The following is a 16,014-nucleotide window of genomic DNA, read 5'->3' as shown; positions in this document are numbered from 1 at the left end:
TCAGCAACAGTCCGTATCTGGATGGTGGTCTCGCAGCATGCACACGCCCATCATCACCCCGAGGGCCGGAGGGAGTAGCACTCCTGGTGAAGAGCACCCCAGTTTCCCGGCTCGCAGGTCCTCCTCCTCCGCTGGATGTTATTTCCGGGTGGTCCCAGCCTTCTGCCTGGGCGTGGTGGCAGCCTTGGCCTTTCAGCTGGCCTGGGGAGGTGTGAGCCTCACCTCCTTTTTCCTGAAGCTCTTCATCTACGCGTCCTTTGCGCTATTGTGTTTCCTGGCAGGAAGCTTTGTCCTGCTGATCCGCAAGAGTCCTCTCAAGGTTAGCCGCTTTGAAGGGGACAGGAGGCTGTCGGCTGAGAAGTTGCACTTCATCAACAAGCTTATGGTTAGTTTAGTCTCTCTTTAACTGAATCTGTGTCTCTCTCCCTCTCAGACACACATACACAGGCACACACCTGCATGCAAACACAAGCCATGCTAGTTTTTGGACAGAGGCTGGCGTCAGAAACACGACCCCAGCATATCATCTGCTGCTCCTGGTGCTCAGTGCAGAGATGAACAATGCTGGTGGAGCTGCTGCTGCCTGTGTTGATGATGGCTGACAGCACTCGCAGAACTTGATACACCATGTATGGACCTGCTCTTGTCTGCAGGGCCATTATGTGGTGCCAGGCCAGGAGGGGGGGCAGAGTAAGAGAGTGGTGGTGTCACACAATGTGGACCGAGCTCTGAAAGAAGGTAGGCAGCTGCATCTTTTTACCTGAGTGTTAATACAGAAAAGCCAGTTCTTTTATTTTCTTGTATCTGAACTTGAATGCCATTTAAACTCAAAAGCAGGATGGAGAGAAGACATGAAGAGACAGTCTTAATGAGACCAAAGCAATAAAACTTTACGCAGCAATGGTATCTTGTACAACTCTACTGAAGAAAATAGCTGTTGCTGCTGTGCTGGTCGCAGTTTTCTTTTAACATATGTTAAAAAGTAAACTGAAACCAAAACAAAAGTATGCAAAGACCCTGTTTGATAAGTAATTGATTGCCAACATCTGTATCTGACCTGATCTTCTTATGCACCGTAGAAACCAGTTTTCCTGTTCTGTCCATTATATCCTATATTGTGTCTTCCTGTATAAGCTGTCTAGGGCCAGTGAGGGTGTTGAGGTTGGGTGAGGTGGTTCCTGAGAGAGCAGACTCTTCTATTGATTCTGTGCTGGGAGGGTGTTGTGTCCTCACCCCCACTCCCACCCTCACCCTCTTGATCCTGGTGCCCCAGAGCTCAAAACACCTCAGGATGTTGGTAACCACTGCAAAACAATTTCTGCTGGACACTGTGGAACTGAGAGACTGAGGCAAACTGTTTATTCTTTAAATCTTTTAACACGTGGGTGGGCCAGAAAAGAGAAATGTGCAGGTGTGCCTGTCTGATTGGTGGTGTCCTGTTGAAGCAGGAACTGGAAAGAGAAACGCAGCAGTAAAAATGAGCTGTTGGATCGTGCTTTGTTGGCTCCATGTCTGGATCTGATGCCCTTATGTTCCTCTCTTCTGCCCTGTTCTCATCCACAAAGGCCTGTCCACTAACCCGCCCCTGTGATCTGCCCCTCTGGGCTAGACAGGCAGGTCCCTTATGCAGTCAGCCTATAAATAAACAGGACATGGAGGGGATGCCACCTGGTCCTGGGTCAGGGTGCAGGAGAACCTAACTGGACCACAGGACAGGTCCAGAGCACTCAGGCCCATCCAAGAAGGCAGTGCTGTAGTGCTTTAAATCTAGAGATCAGCAAACCTCTTCAGATTGGAGGGGGATAATATCCCTGAATGCAATACCTGATCTTTAATGTTCTGCCATTAAAGATCAGGTATTGCCTCCCCTTGTCCCTATAAGACCCTTCTTCTGGGATCAGGGAAGGTTTTAAGGTCTTTGTTGTGGAGAGGACACACTTGGTCACAATAATGCTCAGCATGTTCACCTGGCACTTGAAGTATCACCTTAATCTGACAAAATGTGGACAATTGAAGTGCCTGTAAACACATTAGTCTGACTGATATTGGCCTTGTCCTTATCTGAGTCAGACTTCCAGAATTTCTCCAGCACATTTACACCTTAACGGGAGTTAAATTAAAGGAAGCATGTGCTCATGCTCCACACCCCACCATGGCCTCTGACCCTGGAATAGATCATGCAAGATAACTGGGGTTGGAAGCCTCTTGTGGCTGAAACAGGAAATGCTGGTTAATGACAGAATCCAGAGTGCAGGAACTCGAGGCTCCTTCCATGCTTATTACCTGGAATAGAACTGATCATGACTTCTGTTTGCTATGGGGCTTGAACATACTTGGAACAGTAGTAAAACCTGAGTGGTAATTAGCTGAATTAATGTACTTGTTTGAATAGGAATTTTCCTCATGTGGTCTACGTGCCGAGGGATTCTTGTTATTGCTCTGCCGCCATCTGAAAGCATCTGGGTCATGAACATTGAAGCTCCAGGTTTGGGGGAAGGATACTGGATTGATGGTGGGGAAAGCCTTTGATGGTGGCAGGCAACAGAGGCCACAGGCAAAACTCCCTTTGGCTGAACCCTGCATGTTCCCCTGAGCTCCTTCACCGTGTGAAGCTTCCTTTGAGCAGATTAACATGTGGCTGAAGACAGAAGACAGCGATGTGATTATTCTGTGTGTGTGTGTCTGTCTGTCTTCCAGTGTTTGACCACACCTACAGAGACTACATCCTGTCCTGGTACATGCTTTTAAGCCACGATGAAGGTCAGCTCTACTCCCTGCTGTCAGTTGACTGGTGGCAGATGATTGGCCAGCTTAGATCCAGACTTGCTAGCATTGACCTTGTGAATGTGGTGTGTTATGATACCGTCCAAATCCTGCACACACACTTCAATGACCTCAAGGCTGCATCTCTGAGGTAAAAAAACAAACAAAAACAGTATTGCTGCCACTTGATGTGTAGGAAAAGCTTCTAAATGACTTGTTGAGTGTAAACTGTCTCTGTAAATATCTTCACGCAGACCGGAAGAGTGTGCTCGTCCGTTTCCTCTTCATCCTTGCTTGGTCAGTTGTGAATCAGAAGTGGCTTTCTTGCGCTGTGTGGCCAGAATCCTGCTGCTATGTTTGCTGCCACAGAAAGATGCCAAGTCCCACACGCTGCGCTGCTGCCTCACTGAGGTCATCACCACCAAAGGTTCCTTGCATCTTATCTCACTATGGTGCCGGCAAATACGCCTGTCTTCCACTCTCACTGCAGCAGTCAGGAGCCCAGCCAGCTAAATGTCTGAGGTTTAGTTGAGCCAGCCTTCTTTACACTCGAGACTCACTTGTTGTGATCCTTATGTGATACACCTGTGTCAAATTGAACCATTTTAACGTCCTTAGAATAAAAAAATGTAACTGAGCAGCATGCAGAGAGGCAATTTTATATTGTGCAGAGTGGTTCTCTCTCCTCCTCTCACCTCTCCCTCCTTCTGTCACCACAGCTCAGATAAAAGATGAAGGAGCTTTGTGACTGTCTTAATATATGCTTTCTTCTGTTTGTTACACCTGTTGCTGCAGTGTTGAAGCCTTTGGTGGAAGTATTGAGTGATCCAGACTCCATCAACCGGATGCTCTTGTCTCAGCTGGAGAAGAGGGAGCAGCAACTGGAACAGCAGAAAAAAGCCTACACCTATGCTGCCTCCTACGAAGACTTCATCAAGCTCATATCAACTTCTGTTGATGTAAATTTCCTCAAACAACTCAGGTAGGACGCTCATTCAGATAAGGTGAAGGCACGGACTGAAAGCTGACCACTGAACTGTTAAACACACGTCAGACAAGGTCGACCGCCCTTAAGCACACACATCTAAACCAGGCAGCTGCGGTTGATCCCATGGCAACAGATCTAAATGCACATTTGATCCTGGTTTCTTCCTAAAACACTCTTCCAGGTCTGGTGATTATTGTGAAATCTGTGTTTTCTAGGTATCAAATAGTGGTGGAAATTATTCATGCAACCACCATCAGCAACCTGCCTCAACTCAAGAAGCAGAAAGGTAAAATATGTTTGAGTTTATTAATATCTTACCAACTACCACCGTAGCATCACAAGGTGCTGCACAAAGACTTGTGGTATGTTCTATTCGTGTAATATTAATAATACAGTATATTATGGGGAATCAGAATGTTGGCTTCAGTACAGTCCACTTTTCCATTAGGAAAGGTTCTCAAAGACGCTAGCTCAAAATAAAGTCTACAGCACACATGCATGCAAGCTTGCATGCACACACACACACACAGACTCCTTGGTGATAAATTCCAAGTTACTGTGCGATGTTTGTGTTTTACCACCTGTATTCATGTCATCTCTCTGATTCATCACCTTTGTTTGCTGCTCAGTGTTGTTGCTAATGTTGTTTCTGTGACCTTTACTTGTGTTAGAGCGCAAAGCTAAAGAGTCAGCAGCCATGAAGGCAGATTTACTCAGGGCCAGAGACATGAAACGATACATCAATCAGCTCACAGTGGCAAAGAAACAGTGTGAGAAACGCATCCGTCTGCTTGGGGGGCCAAACTATGAAAACGTTGAGGACGGTGGGACCGATGATGGCGATGACCCTCACTCTCAGAAGGTGAGCTGGCTATAATGTTGAGAGGGGTTCAATGAAAGAAAAGAGGCGTGAAACTTGTGCTTCTGCCCTCAAACCCTCTAGATTTTGCAGTTCGATGATATCCTCTGCAATCCAGGTTACAGGGAGCATTTCAGAGTTTACATGGAGAGAGTGGATAAGAGAGCTCTGATCGGCTTCTGGGAGCTGGTGGAATCACTAAAAACTGCCAACAAGGTGCCCACTGCTCTCAGGATTCACATGCATGCTTAGTGCAAACATAACCTCTTTATTTTGTGCCTCAGAATGAGGTGCCACAGATTGTAGGAGAGCTCTACCAGAAATTCTTTGTGGAGAGCAGAGAGATTCCAGTGGAAAGGTTTCTTCTGCGAGAGATCCAACAGAGTCTGGTGGGCAACACAGGAACACAAGTCTTCATTAAGCTACAGGAACAGGTGACAGCTGCTAATGCTAGCTAGAAGTGTGTGTCTCAGGTCCACAATGCTGAAGGTTTTTGGAATTCTTTGGGCAGCCTGAAGTGTAACAAGAGTTCTCCCACTGTCATTATAAAAACATCATTTTGTCAGAAGAGTTGCTCTGCATGAACTGTATAACCTATTAAATGAATCATAACAGTGTCGTAATAGCTAATCCAACCATGAACGCCAGAGAACCTTGTATAAATGTGCATGAGTCTTGTTTTCATGATGAGGAATATTGTGAGCAGTGTCTCATATTTGTAATGAGTGATGTGTTGGTGAAATGACCACTCGTTGCCCTGTCTCATAGGTGTCTGAAACCATGAGGGAACGGTATTACCCTTCCTTCCTGGTTTCTGATCTCTACGACAAACTGATCAGACGGGATGAGCAGAACAGTCAGTCGCCTTGTAGGACGGAAGAAAAAGAGGGGGTAAGAACCACCGACTGGTGACAAGAAAAGCTGCTTTCATCATCATCACATTTGTTGCTGCGTGTCTTTGAAACTGTCTAGTGTCAAGATGTGGACACAGGAGAGGAGGAGGAGGTGTGTGATGAATGCAGCAAGGGGATCAATGAGCAAGCTAGTTATGCTGCTACCAAACTGAAGCAGCTCCACGATAAGCTGGAATACAAGCGACATGCCCTGGAATCCATCCAGAACGCCCCCAAGCCAGACAAAAAGGTAATAAAGGACACGTGAAGGTCACAGGGCTCCAGCTGTTGGATGTGGTCGGATCCACCACATCCAGCTGCTCAACAATCAACCCGTTGACATGCTTGATCAGCAACTCCCAACCTCTGCAGCTGCGGCAACACTGAACTGGAGAAACATGAAGAACATTTGTTAACCTGAAGCTTCTCAGTCTTTTGCTATAAGAAGCTAAACTAGGTGGAGCTGAGACAGCGTGCATGTCTGTAGACAGATAGTTGCTATCATGGTACTGAGCAAAATCCAAGTGTGTCTGACAGGACTGTTAACTTTAGTAGGTCACTTCATTTTATGAGCTGATGACCCTGTGTGTGTGTGTGTGTGTGGGTGTGTGTATAGATAGTGAGCAAACTTAGAGAAGAGATTGGAACCATGGAGCGAGAGCACAGTGAGCTTCAGCAACACATCAGCAGGACTGACTGGTGGTGTGAAAACCTGGGCCACTGGAGGGCCTCCATTACTGCTGCTGAGGTAGTGTCACGTCCTGACTGCTCAGCAATGAGCTCACAAATGTCACACACACGCAACCAGGCCTTCCCCACAGTGACGGAACACAAGCTTTTGTTGACCTTGCGTTTCTTGTGTGTATTCCAGGCTACAGAAGAGGGAGGTGAGATGGTAGCTGCTTACAGTGTGTGTGTTACTCTAGCAGAAGAGGAAGAATCAGCCAACAGTCGCTGGAACGTCAGCAGAAAACTCACAGAATTCCAGACGCTGCACCGGAAGCTTACTGAGGTAACTCCCAGGGCTGGAGAATAGATCACCCATAGAGGGCTGTAACCTGTCTCCTCAGTTGTGTGTGGTTATCAAAGGTGGACTTCTGTTCTCTCCTCAGTGCTTCCCATCATTAAAAAAGCTGCAGCTACCTTCACTCAGCAAGCTGCCTTTCAAATCCATTGACCAGAAGTTCCTGGATAAGAGCAAACTGCAGCTCAATGCCTTTCTCCAGGTGCGTCTGCCAGAGACACGTGCTACTGGAAGGGCTGCACAATAGCATGAGAGGAGGGTGGGAAGCAAAGTGGCGCACCTGTTGTGTTCAGCCAGGACCTCTGGTTGTTACTGTGTTGATATTCTAATAACATGGACACTTCCTGTGTAGCGCCTGTTGACAGACGAGCGGCTGTGCCAGTCGGAGGCGCTTTATGCTTTTCTCAGCCCGTCTCCTGAACACCTAAAGGTACCAAAGCTGCTACTTCTGCTATTGCTGCTGTTATTACTAATGATAATAACAAGTGAGTGAAAAAAGGGGAAATAGCTTTTTGAGAAATTGGGAAGGTGCCCTCTATCATCTTGTTGCCTTTTCCTCTGAGTCTGAACGCCCTGACCTCTACGGTCGGCGTCAGGGCCGTAAATATTGGGACAGCGACACTGCCGCCATTTTGTTGGCTCTGTCATCCACCACAGGGGATTTAAAATGGAACAGGACCGTCTGGAAGGGCACATTCTCTTCTTTCATTTGCATCCACCTTCAGCTGAACAGCCTTCTAACGTTTTATATGTGTGCCTCAGTTTTTAAGGGATCAAAGTAAAGAATCCTTTAGAATCCAACTTTCTTCTCTCAATACTTGGCTGCGAATCCTTTTTGGACACCTCCAGATGCTGGGTTCACCTCTGCTGACGGCTTTGTCCACTGATTGTGACTCTTTGGTCTCATACTGACGGCTGACAGCAGCAGGTCACATTTGGAACCACTGCAGCTCTTTTACCTGTTAAATTGATGATGAAATAATGAGGGATTAGAACCTAATGTCCATTAAATAGAGAGTTTAGAGGCGATTGTCACTTTCCTTTTGATGCCTTGATAAACTGGTGTCATTCCTGCACTGTTCACCTGATTCAGATGCAAAGCCGAGAGTCTGCAGCTAAAGAACATCTGGGGTTTCATTTGAACTTTTCATTGTGTTGCTGTCCCAGTATTTATGCTCCTGCCTTCACCAACACGTGCACGCCCACGCTAAGAGGGGAGAATGAAGGCTAAGTGATGTGGGGAGTTCTAACTATGACGCCTGTAAACAAGGACATATTATAGGATGTATGATCATCTGACAACACAGCAATCTCAGCTGTTTTTGTAATGTGAAGGTGATGTCGATCCAGAAGAAGTCGTCCTTTTCTCTAGCATCATTCCTGGAGAAGCTGCCTGGGGACTTTTTCTCTCATACAGAGGTACCATCACATTCACCAAACCACTTGAGTCGGAGGCTTTTCTGAAGTCTGGTTCTCTCTCCTGTGTGCAGGAAGACGACGATGATGACAGCGACTTGTCCGACTATGGAGATGAGACTGATGGGAAGAAGGATGCTCTGGCTGAACCCTGCTTCATGCTAATTGGAGAGATCTTTGAGCTCAGAGGAAGTGAGTCACATACATGCTAAACCTCCTGGCTGCTTGGAACACACGTCAGGTCCAGAAAGTCCCCGTCTCTAGCAGAACCTGCGTTTGAGCATTCATTGCTTTGCTTTCTTCTTTGTCGCAGTGTTTAAGTGGGTGAGGAAGACTCTGATTGCACTGGTCCAGGTGACATTTGGACGAACTATTAACAAGTAAGTATTCGTAGCATTTTTCATCATTGAGTCAAACTTATTCCAGCGCAGACTTTAAACACAATGGGTTATATCTCCAGATTCTACCTGCTGCTCGTTCACACGGGTCATAAAGACCTGCTGTCAAATAATGACTTGATACTACATCTGGTAGCACAGATGACTATAGTTTTATTAACAGATGCAACAAAACATTTATCTTTCCCCAGTGATGCTCCTCTCTGAACATCCGCCCTATCATGGTGGAGGAGTTTAAGTGCCCTAACGACCGTCTGGGGCAAGTCCCCTGAGTTAGGGTCTCCCGTGGCAGGTAAAGGGGAGACAAAGCACGCTTCACCAGAGCTTAAGGAGTACACATACACACAAGAAAAAGTGTCCCCTGCTAGGAGAGCTACTGGGCCCCACCATGCCGCAAAGACATGGGTCCCTCTTCCAGCAGGCCCACAGGCAGCATCTGAGCAGATATAGTCTGGAACCAGAGGCCTCAAGAGGGGCTTGACTCTCTTCTGGGCTGGAGTTGGCCCGGGTGAGAGGCCCACAGCTAAACCTTTTGGTAGTCCTTGGGAAGGATACTAGAGGGGTGCCCCTTCTGGGCTCTCCATTATCCTACCGGGGACTTCAATACTCATGTGGGCCATGACAGCCTGACCTGGATGGGGGCGAGTGGGCGGAATGGCCTGCCTGGTCCAAGTGCCCAGGGCCGCTGGCAGATTTGGTTCTTACACTGTCGGACTACCACAGTCCAGTAGGTGACTGGTGCCACTGGTTGTCTCTCTCTGTGGTGGTCCTGATGGCCCTTTGTCCATCTTCTCTGCTACATTAGCAGCACAAGTGCATGGGATGAGGAGTGTACATATGTTGGAGTAATGAGCTGAGCTGAGCTCTATAAAGTCTTGACTCTGCTTTATTTCAGACAAATCCGGGACACCGTTAACATGATCATCTGTGAACAGATGCTAGTCAACTATATCAGCCTATTTAAAGATGCCTACTGGCCTGGTGGGAAGCTAGCTCCACACGTGAAGGTCCGAACTGACAGTGAGCGATTTGAAACAAAGGAACAGGCTCAACAGAAGCTCCTGGACAACATCCCAGGTAGAGCAGCAGGTGTTGCCTGCAGGTGCTCTGGAAAACTCAGACGCTGATCATCTTCCTGTCTAATTTTTTTTTTCTTAGATGCACTCATAAATCTTGTTGGTCAGCAGAATGCCCGCAATGGAATTATAAAGATTTTTAATGCCCTGCAGGAGGCCAGTGCCAACAAACACCTCCTCTATGTGAGAGCACACTGTTCCAACATGGGTGTTCTGAAAGGGCTGCCCCCACCCGTCTAACCCTTCTGACATCTTGTCTCTTATCAGGTACTGATGGAAACTTTTCTGAAGGAAATTTGCCCTGAACTCAACACGGCACTGGATGCTGTCTGAACTCCCTGGGGAGGCTGCGTCTTGTCCTTGCAGTGGACAAGGAGGTGTCCTGCTGGCTGCCAGTGCTGACCTGAGACATGCGAAAGCTGGAAGGGTCCTGTGAAATGAAGATGACCACAAGAGGCTGTCTTGTCATTGTTGTTTCAACTGCCGACATCTTAAATTAGCACCAGAAGTTTCCAATTTGCACAAGAACTGTGTCTGTTTTTGATGTTTGGTTCTGAAATGTGATTTTCTGTCTGAAGCACTGAGAGGTGACATCTACACCACAGCGACATGGCGCCCAGGCTGATGTCCGTTAGCTGCGGGGGCCAGGGCTCTGGAGAGGAGCTGCTAATCAATAAATGCAGCTAACCACAGCAGCTTTAGCCACAGCCCTCTGGAAGTGGTGACACTTGTCAACGCACTTCCCTGTAGAGCCACATCATTGTCTAGTATAATGTCATGTCAAAGCCATTGTGGGATGATTTATTTATGATTCCTCAAAGATTTTATTTTTACTAAAAGTGTTTTTATGACCAATAAATCCTGAAGCTGAATTTCTTACATTGTTTATTTGTGTTTGCTGAATTTGATCAATAAATATGAGCACCATCAACAAAGCTTCTGATCCCACACCACCATGCTCAACCAGTCCTGCAAAACTTCTCAAACACTTGATTTCCAAAATTGAAAATCCTGAACTTCCAGTATGTCAAAGTAGCCCCATTAAACCTGCAACAACACAAGTGGTTTCATTTCATGATTACACGAATCAACAGCAGTTGGGAGATTTTTGATCTTGGTTCATTTTGAGTCTTTATGGTTCGTCCACCCCCCAGGCAGACTCGCACATGGTGAGCAGTGTTCAGATGAGGCAGCAAGACCTCAAGAAAAAGCTCACTAAAGATAAGCAAAGGCTGGAAGAGCAGCAGCTGAAGGAGCTGCAGCTCAAGGAGGAGCGCATAAAGGAGCAGTAGCTGAAGGAAGAGCATCTAAAGGAGCAGCAGCTGAAGGGGGAGCGCATAAAGGAGCAGCAGCTCAAGTAGAGCACAAAGGAGCAGCAGCTCAAGGAGGAGAGCATAAAAGAGCAGCAGTTAAAGGAGCAGTAGCTGAAGGAGCAGCAGCTGGAGGAGCAGTAGCTGGAGGAGCAGTAGCTGAAGGAGCAGCAGCAGGAAGAGAAGCAGCTGGAGGAGCAGCAGCTGAAGGAGCAGCAGTTAAAGGAGCAGTAGCTGAAGGAGCAGCAGCAGGAAGAGAAGCAGCTGGAGGAGCAGCAGCTGAAGGAGCAGCAGTTAAAGGAGCAGCAGCTGAAGGAGCAGCAGCTCGAGGAGTAGCAGCTGGAGGAGCAGCAGCTCGAGGAGTAGCAGCTGGAGGAGCAGTAGCTGGAGGAGCAGTAGCTGGAGGAGCAGTAGCTGGAGGAGCAGCAGTTAAAGGAGCAGCAGCTGGAGAAGCAGTAGCTGAAGGAACAGCAGCAGGAAGAGCAGCAGCTGAAGGAGCAGCAGCTCGAGTGTCAGACTGTTGCTGTGTGGAAATTGATCTACGTTTGCATTTAACATCCATTAAAATGTGCACCAACAGTTCAAGTGACAGGCTGAAGAGCCTGGGCTCCGGGGGCAGAAGATGGCACCGGAACCATTTCCTCAGGGTTCAGTCCCTGACATTTCTGAAGGATGGTCACACAATTTGAGGTGAACTGAAGTGCAGAACATGAGAGTCGGGCTAATCCAGTCGAGGAGTTAAACCATGTAGTACCCAATTATTCTGATTTATTGAGAAGCTACCATGGTGTTACATCTGTGATGTCATCGAGGTGAGAGAGATGCGCAAATGTCTAAATATAGATAAGGGCTGTCACACCTGCTTCGGTCTTCTCCTCGTGCTAAGGTTACAGTTGTTGACCACTTTCTCTCCTTTCCTCTCTCGAAGCAACAACCTTTGCATAAGCAACACTCTGACGCACAACATGTCACCTGCTATTAATGCACCACTGCTGGCCTTTTACAGGATACAGGAGGATGGCAGATCTGCTCACGCATCATCTGACAACATGCTTTTATGCTCTTTAATAAAGAAAACAGTGTCAAGGATTCAAAATGATACTCAATGGGTATCAAGTCCGACAAGTCTGGATTAAACCAAATGTGTTATTATGTAAAATCATTTGCAAAATGAGCAGAGCATCAATTTAGCAACATACCAACAACTAATGATGCTGGATACTGTCAATCAATCAATCAATCAATCAATCAATCAATCAATCAATCAATCAATCAATCTTTATTTATATAACGTCTGTTACAATCAAAATTGTTTGGAGGAGAGGAGAGGAGAGGAGAGGAGAGGAGAGGAGAGGAGAGGAGAGATAGAGAACATACTGTAGAAATATATTAATAATACAAACTGCTGGTATAAGAGTAGAGTGGGTCAGTAGGGTCAAAGATCAGTAGGTTGGCCTACTAATTAGACAGCCCTCTAAATATGATAATTATGTTTAGGATAATAACAGGAACTGCAGAATTAGTGACAATAAGCTCTTTCAAAGAGGAAAGTATTAAGTCTGATCTGACAATTAGAGATGGAGTCAGCCTCCCGTACCTGGACAGGGAGCTGGTTCCATAGCAGGGGGGCCTGGTAGCTAAATGCTGCCCCCCCCCATTTTACCCCTAGAGACTCTGGGGACCACAAGTAGACCAGCATTCTGAGAGCGGAGCGGTCTATTGGGCTGGTAAGGTGTCACTAGCTCCTCCAGGTAGGATGGAGCTAGGCCTCTGAGGACCTTGTAGGTCAGAGGAAGGGTTTAAAAATTATTCTAAATTTAACGGGCAGCCAATGAAGAGACGCCAGTACAGGAGTTATGTGATCTCTTTTGTCAATACCTGTCAGAACTCTGGCTGCAGCATTTTGGATCAACTGGAGGCTTCTTAAAGAGTTATTTGGACACCCTGATAATAAAGAATTACAATAGTCCAGCCTTAAAAGTAACAAAAGCATAAATTAACTTTTCAGCATCATGCCGTGTCAGTAGCTTCCTGATCTTTGTGATGTTCCTCAGGTGAAAAAAGGCACTTCTAGAGACGAATTTAATGTGTGAGTTGAAGGAGAGGTTTTGATCAAAAGTTACTCCAAGATCCCTCACAGAGAGACTAGATGTTAATGAGATACCATCTAGAGTGATCATGTGATCTAATCTATCCCTGAGAGGTTCAGGACCAAACACCATGACCTCAGTTTTTCCTGAGTTAAGGAGAAAGAAATTTGAAAACATCCAGGACTTTATGTCTTTAAGACAGGTCTGGAGCTTCACTAACTTCTCTGTCTCCTCTGGTTTCATGGATAAATAAATCTGAGTGTCGTCAGCATAACAATGAACATTTATCCCATGCTGCCGAATAATGTTCCCTAAGGGAAGCATGTACAAGGTGAAAAGGATTGGTCCAAGTACAGAACCTTGAGGAACTCCATGGCTAACCCTACTGTATGTATCTGATAAGATCACTGCCACCTTGTAGGACCGGGGTACCTAACCTGTCAATAAGAACAATTGATCAGGTCCAGGATAGATCTGCCTATCATTGGTGAAACATCCTTCAACAGGTGTGTTGGGATGGGATCTAAATGACACGTGGTGGTCTTGGATTTCTGAATTAGGGATGACGCCTCAGAAAAATATATAGGGCTGAAGGAGTTTAAGGGCTCGTTGGAGAACCTGTATGTTCCCACAGTCAGCACATCTGGTGATGGTCCAGTTGTTGGGATAGCCTGGTTGGCTTTTTCTCTGATAGCTAGAACTTTATCCGTGAAGAAGCTCATGAAGTCTTCACCACTAAGGGAAGAAGGGATACGTGGATCTAAAACACTGTGACTCTTGGTTAATTTGGCCACAGTGCTGAAAAGAAACCTGGGGTTGTTCTTATTTTCCTCAATTAAAGAAGAAAAATTAGCTGTTCTAGCCTTACGGAGGGCCTTTTTGTAAACCACTAGACAGTAGAGTCAACCTCAGCAGGGCTAAGATTATAATGATTGATCCCTGGGGAAACACACGGTGGTCCTGGGATTAGCACAGGGATCACTTCCTTAAATTTAGCTACAGCATTATCTGAAAGACATCTGCTATAGTAAGACTGTGCTCTGAGCATTGAAGAATCCTTAATCATAAATGTAAAAGTGATCAAAGAATGGCCTGACAGGAGTGGGTTCTGAGGGAACACTGACACATGTTCTACCTCAACACCATAAGTCAGAACTAGATCTAGGGTGTGGTTGAAGCTATGAGTTGGTTGGTTTATCTGCTGGAGGAAACCAACTGACTCAAGTAATGAGATGAAGCCATTTCTGAAGTTATCATTTACAACATCTACAATCTGGTGGTTTACTTTGAGTTTTATTGTTTCTACATCATGGATCCAAACATAGAATATAAACAATGATGATACTGTACAATAAAACTGATGAAGACAGGATGTGATGCTGTGGAGTTCAGGATGTAGAGGAGGAGGAGGGCTTTGGGAGCTCTGGAATTGTTGTTTATTTCATCTTTTTCCAGAACTTCCACCTCCAGAAGCATTTTTTCTTCTGCTTCTTTGATACTTGAAGCTGCAGAAAAGAGAGATTGTGTTTTAGATTTCACTGAACATCATCTGAAATCTTCTGGAAGAGAAACAAAGGCGAAAGCACCTCACCTCAAGTTGGAGGATTGCTTCAGAGAGCCTCTGGAGCTCCTCTTTGTTCTCCTGCTCCCCTTGCCTCAAACGTTGGCCCTCCTGGATCTTGTGCTCCAGCTCTTCCTTCTTTTTTGTGCCCATTTCTGAGCTGTGCTCTCCCACCGCTGACAAACATCAGCCAGCATCTTGTTAAAGGTCTCTTCTTTAGCCAACAGCTGCTGCTTCATTGACTCTAACCCTTTTCATGATATTTGTGTTGCTCTTCATCAATTAGTTTCTTGAACTTTTCTTCTTGTTGAAAGAGCTGCTGCCTCAAGGCCTCTTTCTCTTCATTAAAACGTTGCTTCTCTTCCTCCAGCTTCCTCTCAAATTCCTCCTCAATCGCAAGGAGCTTGTGATTCAAACCTTCCTCCTGCTCCATCAGCTCTCTCCTGTGTGTCTCCTCTTTCTCCTGCTGCCGACTGTGGAGGGTTTCCTCCAGAGAAGCACATTTGAGGTTGCTCTCCTTGAGAGCAGCTTGTGTGCTGTTCAGCTGGGTCAGGGTCTCCACATGGGCCACAGTCCTCATCTGTCGCCTCTTCACAGCCCTGCTGAGCTGCTCCTCCTTCTCTGCCAGGGCTTCTCTGAGCTGCTGGACCTCTTCCCTCCAAGTCTCCGCTGATGATTCCAGCGGTTCTTGCTCTGCCTTTAGCTGCTGGGTTCCTCTCTGTGCCATTGATGCGTCTGCTGGTCACCGGTGTGGTACAAGAGTGTTGAGCTCCTCAGGCGTGTGCTGATGAGGTAGAGCTGATGTGTTTGATCTCCCAGTTCAGCTTTCTCCCTTGATCTCTTCAGTCATCTGACATGAAAGAACAACTTTGACATCAATGACATAAAGGAGATCAAAAACTAAAATGCCAACTTAAGATCAAAGGCAACGATGACAACTTAAGATCAAAGAGAAAAATGCCAACTGACTAAACCAACTGACTCAAGTAATTAAATGAAGCCATTTCTGAAGCTGTCATTTATAACGTCTACATGGATATTAAAGTCTCCAATAATAATGACTTTATCTGATCTGAGGACCAAGTCAGATAAGAGGTCAGAGAACTCAGACAGGAACTCTGAATGTGGCCCAGCAGGGGGCCGATATACAACTACAAACAGAAGTGGCTTTTCTGCCTTCCAGTTCAGATGGGTGATGCCAAGAGTCAGGCTTTCAAATGAACTGGAGCCATATTTTGGTCTAGGATTAATTAATAACTTGGAGTGATAGATTGCTGCCACCCCCCCTCCTCGACCAGTCCCACAAGGAATATGATAATTAAGATGGGTAGGAGGAGTAGATTCATTTAAGCTAACATACTCCCCCTCCTGAAGCCAGGTCTACAACTAATGGTGCTGCTTACTAACAACTAACAGTTCTGGTTACTAACAGCTAATGGTTCTGGTTTCTAACAACTAACAATGCTGGCTACTAACAACAAATGGTGCTGTTTACTAACAACTAACAATGCTGGTTACTGACAACAAATGGTGCTGTTTACTAACAACTAACAATGCTGGTTACTGACAACTAACAATGGTGGTTACTAACAACCAACAGTTCTGGTTACTAACAACTAACAATGCTGGTTAGTAA

General features: G+C 46.1%; 1 protein-coding gene and 1 long non-coding RNA gene across 4 annotated transcripts; one reads left to right on the top strand and one right to left on the bottom strand.

The window, feature by feature from the left end:
• Positions 1–37: 37 nt before the first annotated feature.
• On the top strand, positions 38–10,289 carry snx25 (sorting nexin 25). 3 transcript variants are annotated; one of them, XM_057043910.1, is made up of 21 exons: positions 38–385; positions 654–738; positions 2,698–2,914; positions 3,018–3,190; positions 3,559–3,745; positions 3,967–4,037; positions 4,423–4,613; positions 4,695–4,826; positions 4,895–5,044; positions 5,379–5,501; positions 5,583–5,753; positions 6,120–6,251; positions 6,375–6,515; positions 6,616–6,729; positions 6,880–6,957; positions 7,863–7,946; positions 8,018–8,135; positions 8,257–8,323; positions 9,237–9,418; positions 9,500–9,600; positions 9,685–10,289. In XM_057043910.1, the coding sequence occupies exons 1-21, from the start codon at positions 38–40 to the stop codon at positions 9,748–9,750; spliced, it is 2,931 nt and encodes a 976-aa protein (XP_056899890.1). In that variant the 3' UTR covers positions 9,751–10,289. The 3 variants fall into 3 exon arrangements, with proteins under 3 accessions (XP_056899890.1, XP_056899892.1, XP_056899891.1); XM_057043912.1 differs by lacking the exons at positions 2,698–2,914; positions 3,018–3,190; XM_057043911.1 differs by lacking the exons at positions 9,237–9,418; positions 9,500–9,600; positions 9,685–10,289 and adding an exon at positions 8,533–9,211.
• A 3,802-nt stretch (positions 10,290–14,091) lies between these two features.
• On the bottom strand, positions 14,092–15,937 carry LOC130531814 (uncharacterized). The gene is made up of 2 exons (XR_008952206.1): positions 14,409–15,937; positions 14,092–14,322 (listed from the first exon to the last, which is right to left on the bottom strand). It is a non-coding gene; the product is annotated as an uncharacterized LOC130531814 (long non-coding RNA).
• Between the last annotated feature and the right edge of the window lie 77 nt (positions 15,938–16,014).

The sequence above is a fragment of the Takifugu flavidus genome, chromosome 9, assembly GCF_003711565.1.
Source record: "Takifugu flavidus isolate HTHZ2018 chromosome 9, ASM371156v2, whole genome shotgun sequence".
NCBI classification, from domain to species: domain Eukaryota; kingdom Metazoa; phylum Chordata; class Actinopteri; order Tetraodontiformes; family Tetraodontidae; genus Takifugu; species Takifugu flavidus.
This window is presented reverse-complemented; position numbering and strand designations above follow the sequence as displayed.

Excerpts from the sequence above, each read along its gene's own strand:
- snx25 (XM_057043910.1), top strand. The coding sequence starts at position 38 with ATGCACACGCCCATCATCACCCCGAGGGCCGGAGGGAGTAGCACTCCT. Across the intron at positions 739-2,697 it reads GGACCGAGCTCTGAAAGAAG|TGTTTGACCACACCTACAGA; the intron begins GTAGGCAGCTGC and ends TCTGTCTTCCAG. Across the intron at positions 8,324-9,236 it reads TTTGGACGAACTATTAACAA|ACAAATCCGGGACACCGTTA; the intron begins GTAAGTATTCGT and ends GCTTTATTTCAG.